Below are 25,073 nucleotides of genomic sequence, written 5' to 3' on the forward strand. Positions count from 1 at the left end.
AGGTGCCCCCTGTGCTCCTTCATCCAGATTGGGGGGCGCTCTAATACAGGAGGTGTGTTACTGGCCAGATCACCAGGTGAAAACAGAGGGGGAAAAAAAAGCTAAGAAAAGAAAAGGAATGCAGTCGTCACGTCTGATTGGTGAGGTGCAATATGTGACGTTTCTAGGTTTGGGTTTACTCACTGTAGTACCGGGCGACAGCCAAAAGACGGATACGGTGCAGTGCTATAGTTCTGGGAGGGCATCCATAGAGGTCCTCCCAGAACCCGCCCCCTGGGCTGCGCATCGGACACAGCTGATCACAGATCAGGGTAAATGGCCAATCACAGCAGCCCTTTACCGTGTGATGAGCTGTGTCCAATCATAGCTGATCACGTGTAAACAGACAGACATCATCCCCCATCAGTGCATCCGCATCATCGCCCATCAGTGCATCCACATAATCGCCCTTCAGTGCATCCCCAGCGCCCATCAGTGCAGCCTCATCAGCGCAGCTGCATCAGCGCCCTACATTGCAGCCGCATCATCACCCATCAGTGCAGTCTCATCAGGGCCCATCAGCGCCCATCAGTGCAGCCTCATCAGCGCCCATCAGTGCAGCTTCTTCAGCACCCTTCAGTGCAGCTTCTTCAGCGCCCTTCAGTGCAGCCTCATCAACGCCCTTCAGTGCAGCCTCATCAGCGGTGAAAGCTGAAGATTGGCTGGGTCAGGAAGGAGGTGAAAGTGTCCGGTATTGAATCGGTAATACTTCAAGGAAGAATTCCAGGTACGTGTCTTACTAAATGGTTAAATTGTTGCAGGTTGGACCATCTATGTATATACAATATCTGGCCGATTCCCGTGGAAACAGGAAATCCCTGTAGTAGACACTACTACTACACTACTACTACACTGCTACTACGCTGATCTCCACTGGCTTCCGGCTCCCGTGCTAAGCGGCTGCCCTGTTGAATTCTGAACACAGGAGGCCGGACTACCACATCCTAATGAATGCCAAGCATCCTCCGGTTGGATGGGGTGGGGAGTGTGATGTCACCACCCAGTCTCCAAATTGTCCAATCACTGGATTCATTCGGAGAATATGAAACATTCTCTGAATGGCAGTCCGGCCTCCTGTGTTCAGTGTCCCCCAGTGTAGTAGTGATGTAGTAGCGGTGTCCTCTCCAGTGATTTCCAGGGGATTGGCCAGGTATGGTATATACAAAGTTATATTGGTCCAAGCTGCAACAATGTAACCAAACTGCATATAAAATATACAATGCCTGGAATTCCTCTCTAAGGCTGAATTCACACTATCCGGACTGCTGCTGGAGTGCTTTACCGCTCTATTCCCAGCTGCGGTAGGGGGCGGTGTGGTCCCCCCTCTTTTTTTTTTTTTTTTTTTTTTAGTACAAACTTTATTTGAACTGTACAAAACATACATTAAATTTTATGTCACTGTACAGCAGCATGGTGCGCTGCTTTGCCGTACAGTGCCATGCGATTTCTGTACGGTGCGCCGCCATAAAATGCAGCATGTGCCTAAAGACGGGCATAGATGGTGCAATCTTCTTTCCTCCAACCATGCTGAATAGTACCCCGTTGTTGGTGTCAGTGGGAGGAATAGTTCCCCATCATTGGTGTCAGTGGGAGGAATAGTGTCCCATCATTGGTATCAGTGGGAGAAATAGTGCCTCATCATTGGTGTCAGTGGGAGGAATAGTGTCCCATCATTGGTGTCAGTGGGGGGAATAGTGCCCCATCATTGGTGTCAGTGGGAGGAATAGTGCCCCATCATTGGTGTCAGTGGGAGGAATAGTGCCCCATCATTGGTGTCAGTGGAAGGAATAGCGCCCCATCATTGGTGTCAGTGGAAGGAATAGCGCCCCATCATTGGTATCAGTGGGAGGAATAGCGCCTCATCATTGGTGTCAGTGGGAGGAATAGCGCCTCATCATTGGTGTCAGTGGGAGGAATAGTGCCCCATCATTGGTGTCAGTGGGAGGAATAGTGCCTCATCATTGGTGTCAGTGGGGGGAAATAGTGCCCCATCATTGGTGTCAGTGGGAGGAATAGTGCCTCATCATTGGTGTCAGTGGGAGGAATAGTGCCTCATCATTGGTGTCAGTGGGAGGAATAGTGCCTCATCATTGGTGTCAGTGGGAGAAATAGTGCCTCATCATTGGTGTCAGTGGGAGGAATAGTGCCCCATCATTGGTATCAGTGGGAGGAATAGCGCCCCCATCATTGGTGTCAGTGGGAGGAATAGCGCCTCATCATTGGTGTCAGTGGGAGGAATAGCGCCTCATCATTGGTGTCAGTGGGAGGAATAGTGTCCCATCATTGGTGTCAGTGGGAAGAATAGTGCCTCATCATTGGTATCAGTGGGAGAAATAGTGCCTCATCATTGGTGTCAGTGGAAGGAATAGCGCCTCATCATTGGTGTCAGTGGGGGGAATAGCGCCCCATCATTGGTGTCAGTGGGAGGAATAGTGTCCCATCATTGGTGTCAGTGGCAAGAATAGTGCCTCATCATTGGTATCAGTGGGAGGAATAGTGCCCCATCATTGGTGTCAGTGGGAGAAATAGTGCCTCATCATTGGTGTCAGTGGGGGGGAATAGTGCCCCATCATTGGTGTCAGTGGGAGGAATAGTGCCTCATCATTGGTGTCAGTGGGGGGGAATAGTGCCCCATCATTGGTGTCAGTGGGAGAAATAGTGCCTCATCATTGGTGTCAGTGGGAGGAATAGTGCCCCATCATTGGTATAAGTGGGAGGAATAGCGCCCCCATCATTGGTGTCAGTGGGAGGAATAGCGCCTCATCATTGGTGTCAGTGGGGGGAATAGTGTCCCATCATTGGTGTCAGTGGGAGGAATAGTGCCCCATCATTGGTGTCAGTGGGGGGAATAGCGCCCCATCATTGGTGTCAGTGGGAGGAATAGTGCCCCATCATTGGTGTCAGTGGGGGGGAATAGTGCCCCATCATTGGTGTCAGTTGGAGGAATAGTGCCTCATCATTGGTGTCAGTGGGGGGGAATAGTGCCCCATCATTGGTGTCAGTGGGAGAAATAGTGCCTCATCATTGGTGTCAGTGGGAGGAATAGTGCCCCATCATTGGTATCAGTGGGAGGAATAGCGCCCCCATCATTGGTGTCAGTGGGAGAAATAGTGCCTCATCATTGGTGTCAGTGGGAGGAATAGTGCCCCATCATTGGTGTCAGTGGGAGAAATAGTGCCTCATCATTGGTGTCAGTGGGAGGAATAGCGCCTCATCATTGGTGTCAGTGGGAGGAATAGCGCCTCATCATTGGTGTCAGTGGGAGGAATAGCGTCCCATCATTGGTGTCAGTGGGAGGAATAGTGTCCCATCATTGGTGTCAGTGGGAAGAATAGTGCCTCATCATTGGTATCAGTGGGAGAAATAGTGCCTCATCATTGGTGTCAGTGGAAGGAATAGCGCCTCATCATTGGTGTCAGTGGGGGGAATAGCGCCCCATCATTGGTGTCAGTGGGAGGAATAGTGTCCCATCATTGGTGTCAGTGGGAGGAATAGTGTCCCATCATTGGTATCAGTGGGAGGAATAGCGCCCCCCATCATTGGTGTCAGTGGGAGGAATAGTGTCCCATCATTGGTGTCAGTGGGAGGAATAGAGTCCCATCATTGGTGTCAGTGGGAGGAATAGCGCCCCATCATTGGTGTCAGTGGGAGGAATAGCGCCCCATCATTGGTGTCAGTGGAGGAATAGCGCCCCATCATTGGTGTCAGTGGGAGGAATAGCGCCCCATCATTGGTGTCAGTGGGAGGAATAGCGCCCCATCATTGGTGTCAGTGGGAGGAATAGCGCCCCATCATTGGTGTCAGTGGGAGGAATAGCGCCCCATCATTGGTGTCAGTGGGAGGAATAGTGCCCCATCATTGGTGTCAGTGGGAGGAATTGTATCTCATTATTGGTGTCAGTGAATAAAATAGTGCCCCAAGGGCTGGATAAAAGCAAACAGACTATAAGACTCATACTGTGATTCTTCTTTCGCCGGGAAGCCATCTTTTCCCGTTGTCACTCCATGAGCTTCATCACCCTGCACTGGAACACGACACCCATCGCATACTATGAAAGACGAGGAGCGACGGCATCTTTTTAAATTTCTCTAAAGATAACCTGAAACGCATGGGTGGAGGGCCCCTGGGCTCATCCAGGGATTCAAGGTCCAACAGGAACATTAAGAGGAAATCTCCGGGGTAATCACCAAGCAGAGTCCCACACGCAGCGTAACGCAGTATAAGGAGGAAATAAACCCAACACCCACCCTGGGGTTCCATCCTCCGGTTTGCAGACACATCTGGCGAGGAGGTCTTACACTGCAAGATGTCTGAGCCGAGACCTCCACCACAATTACCGAGATATACGATTTAAATTGTCAGAACTACAAGTCCAATCATCCTTTGGGAATCATGCATGTAACTGTCAGTTACAAGCAAGTCCCATGAGGCATTGCATGGCTGTCATTCTTGCAATGCCTCATGGGACTTGTAGTTTCACAACCGCTGGAGGGCCACAGATTGAGTACCCATGATTATTAGCTCTTTCCTCCCCAGCCCAACCTTCCCTGGCCCCACCCTTTTCATTCATTGTATTTCAGGTCTGAAAATCATGGAGGCCCAGCATCAAATGTGGGTGTTACCCATGCAAATGCAGCCCACCTAGGAACTCCCACCGGTCACAGCGGTGCGCCTCCCACCGGTCACAGCAGCGCGCCTCCCACCGGTCACAGCAGCACACCTCCCACCGGTCACAGCAGCACACCTCGCACCGGTCACAGCGGCACACCTCGCACAGCCCACCTCTCATCGGTCACAGCAGCACACCTCGCACCGGTCACAGCCACCTCTCACCGGTCACAGCGGCACACCTCGCACCGGTCACAGCCACCTCTCACCGGTCACAGCGGCACACCTCGCACCGGTCACTGCAGCACACCTCGCACCGGTCACTGCGGCACACCTCCCACAGCCCACCTCTCATCGGTCACAGCAGCACACCTCCCACCGGTCACAGCCCACCTCTCACCAATCACAGCCCACCGGTCACTGCAGCACACCTCTCATTGGTCACAGCCGCACACCTCCCACCAATCACAGCCCACCTCCCACCGGTCACAGCAGCACACCTCCCACCGGTCACTGCAGCACACCTCCCACCAATCACAGCCCACCTCCCACCGGTCACAGCAGCACACCTCCCACCGGTCACAGCAGCACACCTCCCACCGGTCACTGCAGCACACCTCCCACCAATCACAGCACACCTCCCACCGGTCACTGCAGCGCGCCTCCCACCGGTCACTGCAGCGCGCCTCCCACCGGTCACTGCAGCGCGCCTCCCACCGGTCACTGCAGCCCACCTCTCATCGGTCACAGCCCACCTCCCACCGGTCACAGCAGCACACCTCTCACCAATCACAGCCCACCTCCCACCGGTCACAGCAGCGCGCCTCCCACCGGTCACTGCGGCGCGCCTCCAGAACAGGACGCCGGGTACATGAGAAAACATTTTGCTTTTTATTTTATCAAACATGATAAGTAAAGGGGAGCTCCGGACTTTGCAGGTTACAAAAAACATTCTGGCAGAAATGCTGCGTACATAGAATATACAGGATCCATCCTGGGGTCACACTCAGGATCTGGTGCTGTACATATCCACATCTTCTGGATTGGACTGTCCGTGGTCTGTCAGGGCTGGGGGAGCTATAAATACAGATTGCTTCACTGCTGCTGAAAAAGAGAGGGAAGACCATCAGTAATGTGACCGGGGTACGACTATTAGAGGACATTTGAATTGCATGCTGGTGTAACATTGGGATCCAGTGCCGGGCATTTTATTCAGCACATGACCACCACTACTTCCAGGTTTTACATGGCGTGTCTGCCCTCCATGGCCAATCAGGTGACTGCTCTCCTGATTGGTTCTCACTTAAAGGGCTAGGCAACATGTGTTCAAGCAACATGGTACTACGCCTATGCCAAGCTCTCCCATACCTCCTGTATCCTCCCTGCCAAGTATTCTTGCCCTCGTCATGCCTCAGTATTTCTATGCATCCTGTACCCCATGTCTGCAAGTTCACCCCAAGATTCCAAGTGTTCCCATGTCTCCAAGTGCACTTATATGCTCCGCTTGTCTCCAATTGCACGTTTGTGTGCCCGGTGTTTGCAAGTGCGCCAGCCGTATGTTTTTATATGTGCCTTATGTCTCCAACTGAATGCTTGTGTAGCCCATGTCTCCAAGTGTCTTGTGCCTCCAAGTGTGCACGCCCCGTGCCTCCAAGTGTCTTGTGTCTCCAAGTGTGCATGCCCCGTGCCTCCATGTCTCCAAGTGTGCACGCCCCGTGCCTCCAAGTGTATTGTGTCTCCAAGTGTTCCCGCCCGTGCCTCCAAGTGTATTGTGTCTCCAAGTGTGCACGCCCCGTGCCTCCAAGTGTCTTGTGTCTCCAAGTGTGCACGCCCCGTGTCTCCAAGTGTGCATGCCTCGTGCCGCCAAGTGTCTTGTGTCTCCAAGTGTGCACGCCCCGTGTCTCCAAGTGTGCATGCCTCGTGCCGCCAAGTGTGCACGCCCCGTGCCTCCAAGCGTCTTGTGTCTCCAAGTGTGCAAGCCCCGTGCCTCCAAGTGTCTTGTGTCTCCAAGTGTGCACGCCTCGTGCCGCCAAGTGTGCACGCCTAGTGCATTGTGTCTCCAAGTGTGCACATGTGCTGCCCACATTCCCAGTTTCCCCAAGTGCACCCTTGTATGACCTGGTGTCTACAACAAGTGTGTCTGCACCCACCTCTCCAAGTGTGTCCTAGTGCGCTTCATGTCCCCAAGTGCACTTACCCTTTGTCACCTAGTCCATTCCATCTCCAAGTACACCCAACTTACATAGTTAGGTTGAAATAAAGACACAAGTCTATCTAGTTAAACCAGTAGTGCGTGTGTCAGTACCCCAGGTCTCCACAGTTGCCTTGCCCACTATGCTCCACCTTCAGCACCCTCTGTATACCCCAGGTCTCCACAGTTACCTTGCTCGCTATGCTTTCTCCTCGCTGGCTGTAATTGACAGCTCCCGCTGCTGTGTCCAAACCTTTAAAGGAAGGGGGGGGGGGGGTTGGGGGTGCTACGCAAAGGTGGTTTAAAAAAAAAATCTTCAGCCTTTAGAACCCATTTTAAATCCCCAGCATTTGCCTCCTCTCTGTGGATTTGGGCTCCGGTCTGTGATAGTTGGATTATTATACAGAGATCTTCTCACCCAGCAGCCTTTACACCCAATGAAGGTGTTAGCAAATGGCTGGAAATGCTGGAGGGGTCTAATTGTGTTCTATTTCTCATCATAATACAGATAAGATTAATAATAATAATAATAATAATAATAATAACATTCTTTTAACCACTTGCCAACCGCCGCAAGTACATATACTGCGGCGGTCAGCCCCTCCTGGACAAAGTGACGTATCGGTATGTCACTCGCCCACGAGCCCATAGGGGGCGAACGCGCGCTCCTGCCCGTTCACAGGGACATCCCCGCGCGAGTGACTGGCGGCTCCGATGTCCGCCGGTCACTCGGCATCTCCCGCTGGAGAGGGAGAAAGGCAGGTGGCTGATGTAAACACAACCATCTGTCATTCTCCCTGATGTAACTGCAGAGATCATACGATCCTGCTATGTAGGATCGTATGTCTCTGTGGTTACATCACAAGCCACGCCCCTTGACAGTTAAAATCACGCCCCTAGGGACACACTTAACCCCTGGATCTCTAATAAAATTACCCCTTCCCTGCCAGTGTCATTTTTACAGTAACAGTGCATATGTATAGCACTGATTACTGTAGTAATGTCACTGGTACCCCCAAAAGTGTCAAAAATGTCAGTCAGGGGTCCGATCTGTCCGCCGCAATGTCGCAGTCCTGCACAAAAAAAACGGGGACAACGTGACAACGGGGACCTGGAAGTGATGTCATACACGTCACTTCCAGGTCAGGAACAAGAAGGGGAGGAGAGTGGGCGTGTATCTGCTCTCCTCCCTCACCTCCACCTAGCAGCACCTGCAGCCGAAACAAACTTAAAAAAACAAAAAAAAAAACTTCCTTCCCGGCGCCCAGAACTGCATGTCCCGGGGGGGGGGGGGGGGGGGGCGGTGGGGGGGGGGTTCGGGCGATAGAAATCGCGCATTCCTGTAAAACCTTCATATCTATAACACATAAAAGCCTAGAGATCCCTGTTAGTAATTATCCCGAGGACAGCACACTGATTACCTGGGGGGACACTTCCAGTGCTGCCCTCTTGTGTATTGGGAGGCTCCGCAGGTTCAGGAGAGGCGGGAGGTTCTGCATGCTCTGCTTCGATTGGTTCCTCTGTTGTACTCTCCGGCGCCGTCTCGCTGCTCTTCTCTTCTCTCTGAGGTTTCTGATCACAGAAAATTGATTATTTATTTCTAAGGAGCAAAGATTAAAACCAAATCGCTATTCCTGCCCAGGAAACAATGTAACAAAGTGCGGCAGTTCTGATTTCTAATCCATTGCTAACACATTCCAGACCAAGATCATGTGACTTTCCGGGCTGACGATTCCGTGCAACCAATCCAAAAACTTTATAATTAAAAAAGGAAGAAAAAATTAAATAAAATCTTCCAGTGTGTGCGAATGTTTGCTGAGGTCGCCACCTAGTGGATTTCCTTCTCCTAGCTGCTTGAAATATATCTTTGCCTGTGTTACACTCTCCTCGCTACCATAGGACTACTATACAGGCCAATCAGAGTTCTGCAATATTAATAGAAAAAAAAAAAAAAAAAAAAAAAAAAAAAAATAAAAAAAAAAAAGGGACACCCAGGTCCTGATGTGCTAATAAATAAAAAACACGGCGCTAAGAACGGACAGATGATTCTAAGTACAGCACCAGCAACTTATATCAAGTAGGAGGGCATCATGGGAAAGACGGCAGAGCCAGCATCATTCATGGTTCAGCACCTCCATTCTCCTACAGGAGTTATGGAACTGCATCAGAACCACTTTACCAGCAACAGGGGATTGTGGGAAAGAATACTGAGGGAGCAGCCATGATGATTTATCCTCCTATAGAAGGCCAGTAGAGAAATGATGGGCCAGTGACCCCCAACAAATCATCTACAGTCATTGGCTATGTATGGGGTAATGGGACTCCTCCTATAGAATAAGCACAGGGCCCCCGCCCTCCCCCCGCCTGCTACTGGGGGGATTATCGTCCCCCGCCCTCAGCCTGCTACTGGAGGGGATTATCGTCCCTCCGCCCTCAGCCTGCTACTGGGGGGGATTATCGTCCCCCCACCCTCCACCTGCTACTGGGGGATATCGTCCCCCGCCCTCAGCCTGCTACTGGGGGATATCGTCCCTCCGCCCTCAGCCTGCTACTGGGGGGGATTATCGTCCCCCCACCCTCCGCCTGCTACTGGGGGGATTATCGTCCCCCGCCCTCAGCCTGCTACTGGGGGATATCGTCCCTCCGCCCTCAGCCTGCTCCTGGGGGGGGGGATTATCGTCCCCCCACCCTCCGCCTGCTACTGGGGGGATTATCGTCCCCCGCCCTCAGCCTGCTACTGGGGGGGGATTATCGTCCCCCGCCCTCAGCCTGCTACTGGGGGGGATTATCGTCCCCCGCCCTCAGCCTGCTACTGGGGGGGATTATCGTCCCCCGCCCTCAGCCTGCTACTGGGGGGGATTATCGTCCCCCGCCCTCAGCCTGCTACTGGGGGGGATTATAGTCCCCCGCCCTCAGCCTGCTACTGGGGGGATTATCGTCCCCCGCCCTCAGCCTGCTACTGGGGGATATCGTCCCCCGCCCTCAGCCTGCTACTGGGGGGGATATCGTCCCCACCCTCAGCCTGCTACTGGGGGATATCGTCCCTCCGCCCTCAGCCTGCTACTGGGGGGGGATTATCGTCCCCCCACCCTCCACCTGCTACTGGGGGGATTATCGTCCCTCCGCCCTCAGCCTGCTACTGGGGGGGATTATCGTCCCCCGCCCTCAGCCTGCTACTGGGGGGGGATTATCGTCCCCCCACCCTCCACCTGCTACTGGGGGGACTATCGTCCCTCCGCCCTCAGCCTGCTACTGGGGGGGATTATCGTCCCCCGCCCTCAGCCTGCTACTGGGGGGGGGATTATCGTCCCCCGCCCTCAGCCTGCTACTGGGGGGGATTATCGTCCCCCGCCCTCAGCCTGCTACTGGGGGGGGATTATCGTCCCCCGCCCTCAGCCTGCTACTGGGGGGGGGGATTATCGTCCCCCGCCCTCAGCCTGCTACTGGGGGGGGATTATCGTCCCCGCGCCCTCAGCCTGCTACTGGGGGATTATCGTCCCTCCGCCCTCAGCCTGCTACTGGGGGGGGGATTATCGTCCCCCCACCCTCCACCTGCTACTGGGGGGGGGGGGATTATCGTCCCCCCACCCTCAGCCTGCTACTGGGGGGATTATCGTCCCCCCACCCTCCGCCTGCTACTGGGGGGATTATCGTCCCCCCACCCTCAGCCTGCTACTGGGGGGATTATCGTCCCCCCACCCTCAGCCTGCTACTGGGGGGATTATCGTCCCCCCACCCTCAGCCTGCTACTGGGGGGATTATCGTCCCCCCACCCTCAGCCTGCTACTGGGGGGATTATCGTCCCCCCACCCTCCACCTGCTACTGGGGGGATTATCGTCCCCCCACCCTCAGCCTGCTACTGGGGGGATTATCGTCCCCCCACCCTCAGCCTGCTACTGGGGGGATTATCGTCCCCCCACCCTCAGCCTGCTACTGGGGGGGATTATCGTCCCCCCACCCTCAGCCTGCTACTGGGGGGATTATCATCCCCCGCCCTCAGCCTGCTACTGGGGGGATTATCGTCCCCCCACCCTCAGCCTGCTACTGGGGGGGATTATCGTCCCCCCACCCTCAGCCTGCTACTGGGGGGATATCGTCCCCCCACACTTGGCCTGCTACTGGGGGGATATCGTCCCCCGCCCTCAGCCTGCTACTGGGGGGATTATCGTCCCCCCACCCTCAGCCTGCTACTGGGGGGACTATCGTCCCCCCACCCTCAGCCTGCTACTGGGGGGATTATCGTCCCCCGCCCTCCACCTGCTACTGGGGGGGATTATCGTCCCCCCACCCTCAGCCTGCTACTGGGGGGATATCGTCCCCCCACCCTCAGCCTGCTACTGGGGGGATATCGTCCCCCCACCCTCAGCCTGCTACTGGGGGGATATCGTCCCCCGCCCTCAGCCTGCTACTGGGGGGATATCGTCCCCCGCCCTCAGCCTGCTACTGGGGGGATATCGTCCCCCGCCCTCAGCCTGCTACTGGGGGGATTATCGTCCCCCCACCCTCAGCCTGCTACTGGGGGGATTATCGTCCCCCGCCCTCCACCTGCTACTGGGGGGGATTATCGTCCCCCCACCCTCAGCCTGCTACTGGGGGGATATCGTCCCCCCACCCTCCACCTGGGTAATCTTACAGCACAGTGACGTACCTCCTTATTGTCTGCTGTAGTTGGGTTGCTTTCCTCCTTCTGAGGCTCCGCCTTCCATAATGAGCTCACAGAGTCATACGTCCAATGGCCGGCATTATACAACTTTTTACCCGTTACCTGAGATGGGAAAAATAAAAAAAAATGGTGATGATTGGAGGGGATGGTCAGCGGGGATCTGATGAATGGAGGGGACGGTCAGCTGGGATCTGATGATTGGAGGGGACGGTCAGCGGGGATCTGATGAATGGAGGGGACGGTCAGCGGGGATCTGATGAATGGAGGGGACGGTCAGCGGGGATCTGACGATTGGAGGGGACGGTCAGCGGGGATCTGACGATTGGAGGGGACGGACAGCGGGGATCTGACGATTGGAGGGGACGGTCAGCGGGGATCTGACGATTGGAGGGGACGGTCAGCGGGGATCTGACGATTGGAGGGGACGGTCAGCGGGGATCTGACGATTGGAGGGGACAGTCAGCGGGGATCTGACGATTGGAGGGGACAGTCAGCGGGGATCTGATGATTGGAGGGGACGGTCAGCGGGGATCTGATGAATGGAGGGGACGGTCAGCGGGGATCTGATGAATGGAGGGGACGGTCAGCGGGGATCTGATGAATGGAGGGGACGGTCAGCGGGGATCTGATGAATGGAGGGGACGGTCAGCGGGGATCTGATGAATGGAGGGGACGGTCAGCGGGGATCTGATGAATGGATGTCAGACACAATAGAAATTTTACCTTTGCAAAAATGACGGCTTGTGCGGGATAGCAGACGGACGCACCCAGCGCTGTCAGACCAACCGGGTACACAACTTTCTTCAGCCGGGATCCTGCACAGAGCAAACACAACAATTATCAACTCACCAAAGTGAGTCATAACCTTCTACTGAACCACTATATATATATATATATATATATATATATATATACACAGTGCCTTGCGAAAGTATTCGGCCCCCTTGAACTTTGCAACCTTTTGCCACATTTTAGGCTTCAAACAAAGATATAAAACTGTAATTTTTTTGTGAAGAATCAACAACAAGTGGGACACAATCATGAAGTGGAAGGAAGATTTACCCCCTTCCACCATCTATAAAAGTAATCCAGCAGCTCGTTAGGCCGCTAGGATCGCTTTCACTTTGTATGGAATCTTCAACCCAACAAAATGATTTCTTCACCATTACAGCAGTGATGACCGGGAGACCCCCCCCCCCTCCCATCTGAGGACGTTTATAAAAAACGCACGGCGGATAGGAAGAAGAAAACTGCAGGAAATGAAGTAGGGAGCGCTCACCTTTCCGGGCCAAAACCAGGCCAGCCAATCCGCTGATGGTAATGACGCCAACCCGCGGCAGGAACTCTGGGGGCGGGTTCTTCAGGTAGACGTAACTGTCTGTATAACAAAACACAGCAAATTTACACCATTTTCAGGGTATAAAAAAAAAAAAAAAATGAACAGAGAAACTTAGTATCTTCAGAAAGTGCCACCCCTCCCCCCTCACCTTGTGTGAGCCGAATCGCTTCCACAACTCCGTTCCTAACGGCATCGCCGGCGTTCTGAGGAGTCACAGCAAATAATACATTAAATACTTCCCTTCCACAGCAATAACTAATCTGCATTTTATTCTACAAATTACTGTAACCCCACAAAAAAAAAAAATAATAATAAAATATGTTTTCCTGAAAGCAGAGCCCCCGGAGAGTAAAATGGTGGGAGCTGAAATTTTTATATGTTGTGAAATACGCAGCTATCAAACCCATCGTCAGGAAAAAGTACTCTAAAATAGTGCAAACATAAAATAGCAATAGGAGAAACCCCCGCGCCAATCTAAATGTTTGGATAAAAGTGAAAAATGAGCAATAATGAAAAAAAAAAATATTTATAATATATATATTATATATAGTGTAATGCGGCAACCCAATGTGTACAAAAACACTGAGCAAGCAACCATCAATAGGGGGCGCTATACTCAAGACACTGCACCATTTATATGGGGGTGTGAGAGATTATATATATTTAAAAAAAATAAAAATAAATTATATTTATATTATATATATATATATATATATATATATATATATATATATATATATATATATATATAATTTATTTATTTTTTTTCATCTTTGACATATGCACGTGGGGCCTATTTGCATAAACATATTTGGTATGATTTATTTTTGTTATGGTGCACATAGCACAATGGTAATGCGGGGACATGGAGTCACTTCCTGTTTCCGATAGAAGATTCGATGGGCGGAGATGGGCGGAGTGTAGAGTGGCAGCTCCGGCATATAAGAACTGAGTTAGACGTGTGACTCCACCTCTGAAGACGTTTAAACCAATGACGAAACGCGTTAGTTGGAACGCAAGCCGTGACGTCATACGTTGCTTGAGTGGAACGCAAACCGGAACTACCGCTCTCCACTTCTCCAGCACACGTGTATGACGATCCTGTCCTGTTTGTTTCTCACTATTTTGGATTGAGCACGGTTTCTCCTCACTTTGCTGCAATTTTTATTTGGAACTGTGGAAGTGTATGACGCCTGTTTTTATCACCTTTGGATTTATGGATGGATTTATACCGTTGAGTGTGGGGTTTTAATTTTAGTGTGTGCAATAAAAGTTTTGGAAAACAATACCACACTATCCATTTATTCCCCCATCACGGCTTGTGATTGGAGGTGATTTACAGGGATACATCTCACATTTTTGGCCCGTGGTTGGAGGAGACTCATTCCATGGTGGAAGATTAACCGCAGCGCCGGTCCATATCCAGAGAGAGGAAATCCGAACCTGGAAAGGTTTTTCCTATCGAAGCACGATTGGTTCTAATGTCATAAGACATTTGGACCCACAGCATCTGATGAGTGGGCAATTTATTTATTGATCACGGGAAAGGAAGCACCAAGTTATTAGAAGAAGCACCAGCACTTTAGCACATATATCGAAATTGGACTTTATATACTATTTTAAAGGTTGATTGATTCATCACTATACATTGGATGGACTATTTTTTTATTATTAATTTTGAAGTGATTTATTTATATTGAAGATTTATTTTCCACTATGAATTTTTAGCACATATTTGAGTATATGTATTTCCACTAGGGAACAGCAAGCGCTAGAGGTATCACTATTGTGAATACTTTTCTTTCAATTTCTGCACCCGCACTTTACTAGCAGCTGCAAATAATTTATTATCACTAATTTATTAAATATATAATTCCAAACCAGGTCATAGATACCAGCTCTCTGGCGCGCTAATATACACAATATATTTTTCTACCATATGCACGTGGGGCCTATTTGCATGCATGTGAGCACAGGGAAACTGGGACTTTAAATTAGGAAAATTTCTTTTTTTTTTTAATTTAATTTCTTTTTTAAGTTAAAATTTTTTTTTTACAGTGCCCCCCATTCCCCTGTGCTCACATGCACATGTAAACAACAATCATATGTAATATATATTGTCATGGCAGCTTTAACCTCTTGCTGACCCCGCCCTTTTTGTTTACAAGTTTAAATCCGTATATTTTACTAGAAAATTACCGTACTTGTACACACAATGTTTGGGAGTTATAAAATTTATTCTTTTTATATAATCCATAATGAAAACTATATAAAAAAAAAAAAAAAAATTAAAATATATATATATACTTACACACACACACCTTATTTATTATATATATATATATATATATATATATATATATAAATAAATGAATAAATAAATAAAAGGTGTGTATATATATATATATATATATATATACACACACACACACACACACATATATATATATATATATATATATATATATATATATATATATATATATATATATATATATATATATATATACACACATACATATATATATATATATATATATAGTGTGTGTGTGTGTAAGTATATGTTTATATATAAATACATACACACACACACATACATATATACACACCTTATTTTTATATATATATAGTGTGTGTGTGTGTGTGTGTGTGTGTGTGTGTGTGTGTGTGTGTGTGTGTGTGTGTGTGTGTGTGTGTGTGTATGTATATATATATATATATATATATATATATATATATATATATATATATACACACATATATACACACCTTATTTTTATATATATATGTATATGGTGTGTGTATATATATATATATATATATATATATATATATATATATATATATATATATATACACATACATATACACACACACACACACACACACCATATACATATATATATAAAAATAAGGTGTGTATATATGTGTGTATATATATATATATATTTTTTTTATATAGTTTTCATTTTGGATTATATAAAAAAATTAATTATATAACTCCCAAACATTATATATATATATATATATATATATATATATATATATATATATATATATATATATATATATACACACACACACACATACACACACCTTTTCATTTTGATTATTTCTATAGTCTGAGGCATGGCAGGATTTTTGAAGTTGCAGATTTTATGTCACAATTTCTTTGAAAAAAAAAAAAAAAAGGGATTTTTTTTTTACATACTTGTCACCAGTCAGTGTGTGATCGTCACCCCCATGATATGACGCTGTACTGCACTCAGGACTGTATGTAAAAAAAAAATTAACATACTACTTTTTACATTTTTTTATTTTTCCAAACAATTGTGACAAAAAAAGTACAACTTCAATAAAAACTGCCCCATGCCTCTTATTAAATACCTCAGACTACTTTCCATTAAAGGGGTGATTTGGGGGGGGGGGGGGGGGGGTATTTGTACTGTCCTGGCATTTTCGGATCCTAAGAAATGAGATCAGCCGTCAGTAAATCAGGATCGATCAAATTATCAGATTCCTTTTCATTTTGATTATTTCTATATACATTTTTTATAGTTTGAGGTATTTAGTAAGAGGCACGGCAGGTTTTAAAGTTGTAATTTTTAGGTCACAATTGTTTGGAAAAATAAAAAAATTAAATATTCACATTTTTTTTTTTTTTTTTTTTTTTTTTACATACTGTCACCAGTCAGTGTCTGATCGTCACACCCATTATTTGGGGCTGTACTGCACTGGTGACCGTAGCAAAAAAAAAAAAAAAAAAAAAGTGAATATTTAATTTTTTTTTATTTTTCCAAAGAATTGTGACAAAAAAGTACAAACTTCAAAAACAAAACTGCCATGCCTCTTACCAAGTACCTCAGACTGTTTAAATTTCCCCCAAAAAAAGGGGGGTGATTTGGGGGTATTTGTACTGTTCTGGCATTTTTGGGTCTCAAAAAAATGAGATCGGCCGCCAGTACATCAGGATCGATCGATCGTCAGATATATTTCCCATAGTTTGTGGATTCTGTAACTTTCCTACAGAATAAATATTATTCACTGATTTGGGTTATTTTCACCCAAGAATTAGAGCAGAATACAAATTTGGGCAAAATTTATGATGAAAGATTATTTATTTGCAAAATTTTATAACAGAAATGAAGAAAAACTATTTAAAAAAAAAAAGTCACCCCAGGACAGGAAGCGTGTTACAGTAAAAGGTGTAATGAGAGGGACAGGAAGCACAGTCGCCCCCAGGACAGGAAGCGCAGTCGCCCCCAGGACAGGAAGCGCGTTACAGTAAAAGGTGTAATGAGAGGGACAGGAAGCACAGTCACCCCCAGGACAGGAAGTGCAGTCGCCCCCAGGACAGGAAATGCAGTCGCCCCCCGGACAGGAAGCGCAGTCACCCCCAGAACAGGAAGCGCAGTCGCCCCCCAGGACAGGAAGCGTGTTACAGTAAAAGGTGTAATGAGAGGGACAGGAAGCGCAGTCGCCCCCAGGACAGGAAGCGCAGTCGCCCCCAGGACAGGAAGCGCAGTCGCCCCCAGGACAGGAAGCGCGTTACAGTAAAAGGTGTAATGAGAGGGACAGGAAGCACAGTCACCCCCAGGACAGGAAGTGCAGTCGCCCCCAGGACAGGAAATGCAGTCGCCCCCCGGACAGGAAGCGCAGTCACCCCCAGAACAGGAAGCGCAGTCGCCCCCCAGGACAGGAAGCGTGTTACAGTAAAAGGTGTAATGAGAGGGACAGGAAGCACAGTCGCCCCCAGGACAGGAAGTGCAGTCGCCCCCCAGGACAGGAAGCGCAGTCACCCCCAGGACAGGAAGCGTGTTACAGTAAAAGGTGTAATGAGAGGGACAGGAAGCACAGTCGCCCCCAGGACAGGAAGCACAGTCGCCCCCAGGACAGGAAGCGTGTTACAGTAAAAGGTGTAATGAGAGGGACAGGAAGCGCAGTCGCCCCCAGGACAGGAAGCGCGTTACAGTAAAAGGTGTAATGAGAGGGACAGGAAGCACAGTCACCCCCAGGACAGGAAGCGCAGTCGCCCCCCAGGACAGGAAGCACAGTCGCCCCCAGGACAGGAAGCACGTTACAGTAAAAGGAGTAATGAGAGGGACAGGAAGCGCAGTCGCCGACAGGACAGGAAGTGTGTTACAGTAAAAGGTGTAATGAGAGGGACAGGAAGCACAGTCGCCCCCAGGACAGGAAGCACAGTCGCCCCCAGGACAGGAAGCACAGTCGCCCCCAGGACAGGAAGCGTGTTACAGTAAAAGGAGTAATGAGAGGGACAGGAAGCGCAGTCGCCGACAGGACAGGAAGTGTGTTACAGTAAAAGGTGTAATGAGAGGGACAGGAAGCACAGTCGCCGACAGGACAGGAAGCGTGTTACAGTAAAAGGTGTAATGAGAGGGACAGGACGCAGTCGCCCCCAGGACAGGAAGCGCAGTCGCCCCCTGGACAGGAAGCGCAGTCGCCCCCTGGACAGGAAGCGCAGTCGCCCCCCAGGACAGGAAGCGTGTTACAGTAAAAGGTGTAATGAGAGGGACAGGAAGCACAGTCGCCCCCCAGGACAGGAAGCACAGTCGCCCCCCAGGACAGGAAGCGTGTTACAGTAAAAGGTGTAATGAGAGGGACAGGAAGCGCAGTCGCCCCCAGGACAGGAAGCGCGTTACAGTAAAAGGTGTAATGAGAGGGACAGGAAGCACAGTCACCCCCAGGACAGGAAGCGCAGTCGCCCCCCAGGACAGGAAGCACAGTCGCCCCCAGGACAGGAAGCACGTTACAGTAAAAGGAGTAATGAGAGGGACAGGAAGCGCAGTCGCCGACAGGACAGGAAGTGTGTTACAGTAAAAGGTGTAATGAGAGGGACAGGAAGCACAGTCGCCCCCAGGACAGGAAGCACAGTCGCCCCCAGGACAGGAAGCACAGTCGCCCCCAGGACAGGAAGCGTGTTACAGTAAAAGGAGTAATGAGAGGGACAGGAAGCGCAGTCGCCGACAGGACAGGAAGTGTGTTACAGTAAAAGGTGTAATGAGAGGGACAGGAAGCACAGTCGCCGACAGGACAGGAAGCGTGTTACAGTAAAAGGTGTAATGAGAGGGACAGGACGCAGTCGCCCCCAGGACAGGAAGCGCAGTCGCCCCCTGGACAGGAAGCGCAGTCGCCCCCTGGACAGGAAGCGCAGTCGCCCCCCAGGACAGGAAGCGTGTTACAGTAAAAGGTGTAATGAGAGGGACAGGAAGCACAGTCGCCCCCCAGGACAGGAAGCACAGTCACCCCCGGGACAGGAAGCACAGTCGCCCCCGGGACAGGAAGCACAGTCGCCCCCGGGACAGGAAGCGTGTTACAGTAAAAGGTGTAATGAGAGGGACAGGAAGCACAGTCGCCCCCCAGGACAGGAAGCACAGTCGCCCCCAGGACAGGAAGCGTGTTACAGTAAAAGGAGTAATGAGAGGGACAGGAAGCGCAGTCGCCGACAGGACAGGAAGTGTGTTACAGTAAAAGGTGTAATGAGAGGGACAGGAAGCACAGTCGCCCCCCAGGACAGGAAGCGTGTTACAGTAAAAGGTGTAATGAGAGGGACAGGACGCAGTCGCCCCCAGGACAGGAAGCGCAGTCGCCCCCTGAACAGGAAGCGCAGTCGCCCCCTGGACAGGAAGCGCAGTCGCCCCCTGGACAGGAAGCGCAGTCGCCCCCCAGGACAGGAAGCACAGTCGCCCCCTGGACAGGAAGCGCAGTCGCCCCCCAGGACAGGAAGCGTGTTACAGTAAAAGGTGTAATGAGAGGGACAGGAAGCACAGTCGCCCCCCAGGACAGGAAGCACAGTCGCCCCCGGAAAAGGAAGCGTGTTACAGTAAAAGGTGTAATGAGAGGGACAGGAGGCGCAGTCGCCCCCCAGGACAGGAAGCGCAGTCGCCCCCCAGGACAGGAGGCGCAGTCGCCCCCCAGGACAGGAGGCGCAGTCGCCCCCCAGGACAGGAAGCGTGTTACAGTAAAAGGTGTAATGAGAGTGGCAGGCCAATGGTGGAAGAGTCCAAATTCATTTTTTATATTGAGTTGATATGGAGGTGATTACAAGCAACGCGTTTTGGTGGCTCTAGCACTCCGCCTTCATCAGGTCTAGAATTTTAGGAGGGGGCGTGGTGTCCCTGCACTTACCTTCCCCCACGTCACAACAGGTGAGAACGCTGTGCGCACCGCAGAGATGGAGAGCTGCACCCGGCCCGGCTCTTCTTCAATGAACCTGGAATACCGAGGAGGAGCCGAATACACCGACAACTGCAAGAGAAATAAATAAATATATCAAACCGTCACCATACAGATCTGCCTACAAAGATACAATGTACAGCCTGATCACTGGGGGAGGGGAGACTGAGGAAATGCTTCCTCCTGCCTGCAGCAGACTGATGACATCATCTCAGCCTGGGCGGAGTCACTGACCGGAGCACCCGGACATCTTTATAATGATAAAAGGCGGAGCTTTGCAGAGCAATGATCCGGTTGTGATACAATGTGACATGTCGGGATTATTCATGCAGATTTATGAAGTTACTGACAGCTCTGCGCTCTCATTGGCTGCAATTCCCAGTTCTGGCACTTAGCCCCTCCTACACATTGTCATTGGCCCATTACTATAATGGGTCGCCTCTCTGGCCAATAGGAATGTGTGGGAGGCGGGCCTGCAACTTGGGTGCATTGGGGGGGGGGGGGACTTCCAAGCTGCTGAGGGAACGGCCGGTAGATTCTATTCCCTCCCCAAAATAACACTGAGATTCCACCCCCCCCCCCCCAAATATTATGGGTGGGAAATCTCAGGGATATGGGGGGGGGGGGAATCTGTGATATTTGGGGGGGGGGTAAAATCTCAGCATTATTGGGGGGGAATCTCAGTGATAAGGGGGGGGGGGGGGCAGAATCTCAGTGATATGGGGGAGGGGTAGAGATGTCACCTGGTGAGGACTCAGCGGGGGTCCCTTCGGCTCGCGGTCAGACACGGCGTACAGCCCATAGGAGGAGAGCGCCAGACCAGCCGGCAACACCGCCAACTTCAGGATCTGCAAGAGAGACAACATAGAGTGAGAGAGAATAGAGGGGGGGGGAGGGGGGCGGGGGGGAAGGGGAGGTGAAGGCGGGGGAGGGGGGGGAAGGGAAGGTGAAGGGGGGAGGGAAGGGGAGGTGAGGGCGGGGGAGGGGGAAGGGGAGGTGAGGGCGGGGGAGGGGGGGAAGGGGAAGTGAAGGGGGGGGGGGAAGGGGAGGTGAGGGCGGGGGGGAGGTGAGGGGGGGGGAGGGGTAAATATCACCCCAGTCACAGGGAAGGAGGTGATTGGCTCGGAGAGATTTCTCACAAAAGATTCAGAAAGTTTCCGGGACGAATCGCCGTCTCCTCATCCAATCACATGGAGGGTCCCACTAATTATACAACTAAGACCCGCCCCCTAAAAGAAGAACCCCTCCCCCAGGGACTCCCAGCTCCACCCCCCAATAAAGCACCCCTCCCATAGGACACCCAGCTCCGCCCCAATAGGGCACCCCTCCCCCAGAACATCAAGCTCCGCCCCCAATTAGCACCCCTCCCCTAGGGCCTCCAGTCCCACCCCCTCACTGCAGCCCCCCCAGCAGGGGGACACCCCCTCCATAGAGCCCGGTGGTGGTGGGGGGGGGGGGGGAGAGATCGGATCTCGCACAGCGTGGAGGGTGACCGGGGGGGGGGAGAAACAGCCTGAGCCCCCCTGGGGAAGGGGGGAGCCGGACTGTGGTGGGGGGGGGAGGGGGAGTGAAGTCTCTGTCCTCACCTTGGCCACCATGACAGCTCCGCCCTCCCCCCTTCTCCCTCCGACTACTTCCGGTCATGTGAGCATAACTTTTAGCCAATCCCGCTGCGGGGGCGGGGCTCAGAAGAGAGATTCTTTGCTGACATTGGATAAAATTCGGGGGCGTGCCGCTCCACAACCAGAATGGAAATGGACTGGGTGAGTGAAGTAGCGGCTCCGCCCACTGCCCCGTACACGTGACTGCAAACAGCTATGGCGGGCTCTACAGAGGGGGAAGCGTGTGGTGAAAGGCGGTGTGTTACCATGGTAACCGGCCAGTGTGCTGTGAGGTGTCTCCATGGTAACCGGCCAGTGTGCTGTGAGTTGTCTCCATGGTAACCGGCTGTGAGCTGTCACCATGGTAACCGGCAGTGTGCTGTGAGGTGTCTCCATGGTAACCGGCTGTGAGCTGTCACCATGGTAACCGGCTGTGTGCTGTGAGCTGTCACCATGGTAACCGGGCAGTGTGCTGTGAGTTGTCTCCATGGTAACCGGCAGTGTGCTGTGAGGTGTCTCCATGGTAACCGGCAGTGTGCTGTGAGCTGTCTCCATGGTAACCGGCAGTGTGCTGTGAGGGGGTCACCATGGTAACCGGCAGTGTGCTGTGAGCTGTCTCCATGGTAACCGGCAGTGTGCTGTGAGCTGTCTCCATGGTAACCGGCAGTGTGCTGTGAGCTGTCTCCATGGTAACCGGCAGTGTGCTGTGAGGGGGTCACCATGGTAACCGGCAGTGTGCTGTGAGCTGTCTCCATGGTAACCGGCAGTGTGCTGTGAGGGGGTCTCCATGGTAACCGGCAGTGTGCTGTGAGCTGTCTCCATGGTAACCGGCAGTGTGCTGTGAGTTGTCTCCATGGTAACCGGCAGTGTGCTGTGAGCTGTCTCCATGGTAACCGGCAGTGTGCTGTGAGGGGTCTCCATGGTAACCTGCAGTGTGCTGTGAGCTGTCTCCATGGTAACCGGCAGTGTGCTGTGAGGGGGTCTCCATGGTAACCGGCAATGTGCTGTGAGCTGTCTCCATGGTAACCGGCAGTGTGCTGTGAGGGGTCTCCATGGTAACCAGGCAGTGTGCTGTGAGGGGGTCACCATGGTAACCGGGCAGTGTGCTGTGAGTTGTCTCCATGGTAACCGGCTGTGAGCTGTCACCATGGTAACCGGCTGTGTGCTGTGAGTTGTCTCCATGGTAACCGGGCAGTTATTGATCACCTGGAGGGTCCTACTAATGACAGAACAAAGCCCCATGGAGGCCGCACTCCACGACTTCTAACCCCACCCCCAATGGAGCGCCCCCCCACCCCAACCCCACCCCCAATGGAGCGCCCCCCCACCCCAACCCCACCCCCAATGGAGCGCCCCCACCCCCAATGGAGCGCCCCCCCAACCCCATCCACCAGGGGAGCACCCCTCATACCAGGATACCCAGCCCCCCCTCTTCCCAGCACTCGTAGCCCCACCTCCCAGTGGATCACCCCAGAACAGCCTGCCCTGCCCCCCCCCCCTTAAGTAGTCTTCATCTCAGCATGTCAGGCTCCCACCCCTAACCCCAGCATTTCAGCCCTGTCCTCCGACTGGAACACCCCTCCCCCATCCCCATCTTCTAGGGGAGCACCCCTTATTCCATGGTACCCAGCCCCCCTTAGAGCATACTGCCCCCCCCAACTAAAGCATCCCTCACCCCTGGTCCCACCCCCCCAGTGTATCACCCCAGAACTTCCTGCCCTGTCCCCCATTTGAGTAGTCCTGGAGCTCGCCCTGCCCCCCCACTAGAGCACCCCTCAGTGTAAGACCCCCATCCCCCACTCCTGATCTCCCCCTCTCCCTATTTATTCATTCAGTGTTTTCTGGGTGTCATGTGATGTTCTCCTGGTGGGCGGTCCTTAGTTCTGCAGAGGCGGGCGCTCACATATCAGTCCTATCCTGTGTGTCCAGGCGAGCATGATGACTCCTCCCCCAGGGGAAGGGTCCAACCATGGGGGGAAGGAGAAGGGCCTTAGGGAGGCCCCAGGTGGTTCTCACTTCAGGGCCCCGACTTCAGCAGCATTTCTTATATGGCTAACGGATCCCCGCAGGATACAGAGCCATCACCGGAACTGAGGGCCCCGAAGTATCCTGATATAGAGCCATCACCGGAACTGAGGGCCCCGAAGTATCCTGATACAGAGCCATCACCGGAACTGAGGGGCCCCCGAACCATCCTGATACAGAGCTGTCACCGGAACTGAGGGGCCCCGAACCATCCTGATACAGAGCTGTCACCGGAACTGAGGGGCCCCGAACCATCCTGATACAGAGCTGTCACCGGAACTGAGGGGCCCCAAAGTATCCTGATACAGAGCTGTCACCGGAACTGAGGGCCCGAAGTATCCTGATACAGAGCTGTCACCGGAACTGAGGGCCCCGAAGTATCCTGATACAGAGCTGTCACTGGAACTGAGGGGCCCGAAGCATCCTGATACAGAGCTGTCACCGGAACTGAGGGGCCCGAAGTATCCTGATACAGAGCCGTCACTGGAACTGAGGGGCCCGAAGTATCCTGATACAGAGCCGTCACTGGAACTGAGGGGCCCGAAGTATCCTGATACAGAGCTGTCACTGGAACTGAGGGCCCCGAACCATCCTGATACAGAGCTGTCACCGGAACTGAGGGGCCCCGAAGTATCCTGATACAGAGCCGTCACTGGAACTGAGGGGCCCGAAGTATCCTGATACAGAGCCGTCACTGGAACTGAGGGCCCCGAACCATCCTGATACAGAGCTGTCACCGGAACTGAGGGGCCCCGAAGCATCCTGATACAGAGCTGTCACTGGAACTGCGGGGCCCCGAAGTATCCTGATACAGAGCTGTCACCAAAACTGAGGGGCCCCGAAGCATCCTGATACAGAGCTGTCACCGGAATTGGGGGCCCCCGAAGTATCCTGATACAGAGCTGTCACCGGAACTGAGGGGCCCTGAAGCATCCTGATACAGAGCTGTCACCGGAACTGAGGGGCCCCGAAGCATCCTGATACATAGCTGTCACCGGAATTGGGGGCCCCCGAAGTATCCTGATACAGAGCTGTCACCGGAACTGAGGGGCCCTGAAGCATCCTGATACAGAGCTGTCACCGGAACTGAGGGCCCCGAAGTATCCTGATACAGAGCCGTCACTGGAACTGCGGGGCCCCGAAGTATCCTGATACAGAGCTGTCACCGGAACTGAGGGGCCCCGAAGCATCCTGATACAGAGCTGTCACCGGAACTGAGGGCCCCCGAAGTATCCTGATACAGAGCCATCACCGGAACTGAGGGCCCCGAAGTATCCTGATACAGAGCTGTCACCGGAACTGAGGGGCCCCCGAAGTATCCTGATACAGAGCTGTCACCGGAACTGAGGGGCCCCGAAGTATCCTGATACAGAGCTGTCACCGGAACTGAGGGGCCCCGAAATATCCTGATA

General features: G+C 51.9%; 1 protein-coding gene across 2 annotated transcripts; it reads right to left on the reverse strand.

Moving 5' to 3' along the window:
• Window positions 1-5,623: 5,623 nt before the first annotated feature.
• Window positions 5,624-21,757, reverse strand: APOOL (apolipoprotein O like). Of its 2 annotated transcripts, none has more exons than XM_082264629.1 (9): window positions 21,622-21,757; window positions 20,779-20,883; window positions 19,988-20,107; window positions 12,990-13,044; window positions 12,782-12,880; window positions 12,226-12,317; window positions 11,488-11,604; window positions 8,260-8,410; window positions 5,624-5,751 (listed from the first exon to the last, which is right to left on the reverse strand). In XM_082264629.1, exons 1-9 carry the CDS (start codon window positions 21,631-21,633, stop codon window positions 5,654-5,656), a joined length of 849 nt encoding a protein of 282 aa, XP_082120755.1. In that variant the 5' UTR covers window positions 21,634-21,757; the 3' UTR covers window positions 5,624-5,653. The 2 variants fall into 2 exon arrangements, with proteins under 2 accessions (XP_082120755.1, XP_082120756.1); XM_082264630.1 differs by having other exon boundaries at window positions 5,624-5,748; window positions 21,622-21,754.
• Between the last annotated feature and the right edge of the window lie 3,316 nt (window positions 21,758-25,073).

The sequence above is a fragment of the Pelophylax lessonae genome (genome assembly GCF_965119305.1).
Source record: "Pelophylax lessonae genome assembly, chromosome: 7".
Classification (NCBI taxonomy): Eukaryota; Metazoa; Chordata; class Amphibia; order Anura; family Ranidae; genus Pelophylax; species Pelophylax lessonae.

Excerpts from the sequence above, each read along its gene's own strand:
- APOOL (XM_082264629.1), bottom strand. Across the intron at positions 20,108-20,778 it reads CCCCGCTGAGTCCTCACCAG|TTGTCGGTGTATTCGGCTCC; the intron begins GTGACATCTCTA and ends TTTCTCTTGCAG. Across the intron at positions 11,605-12,225 it reads AAGCCGTCATTTTTGCAAAG|GTAACGGGTAAAAAGTTGTA; the intron begins GTAAAATTTCTA and ends TTCCCATCTCAG.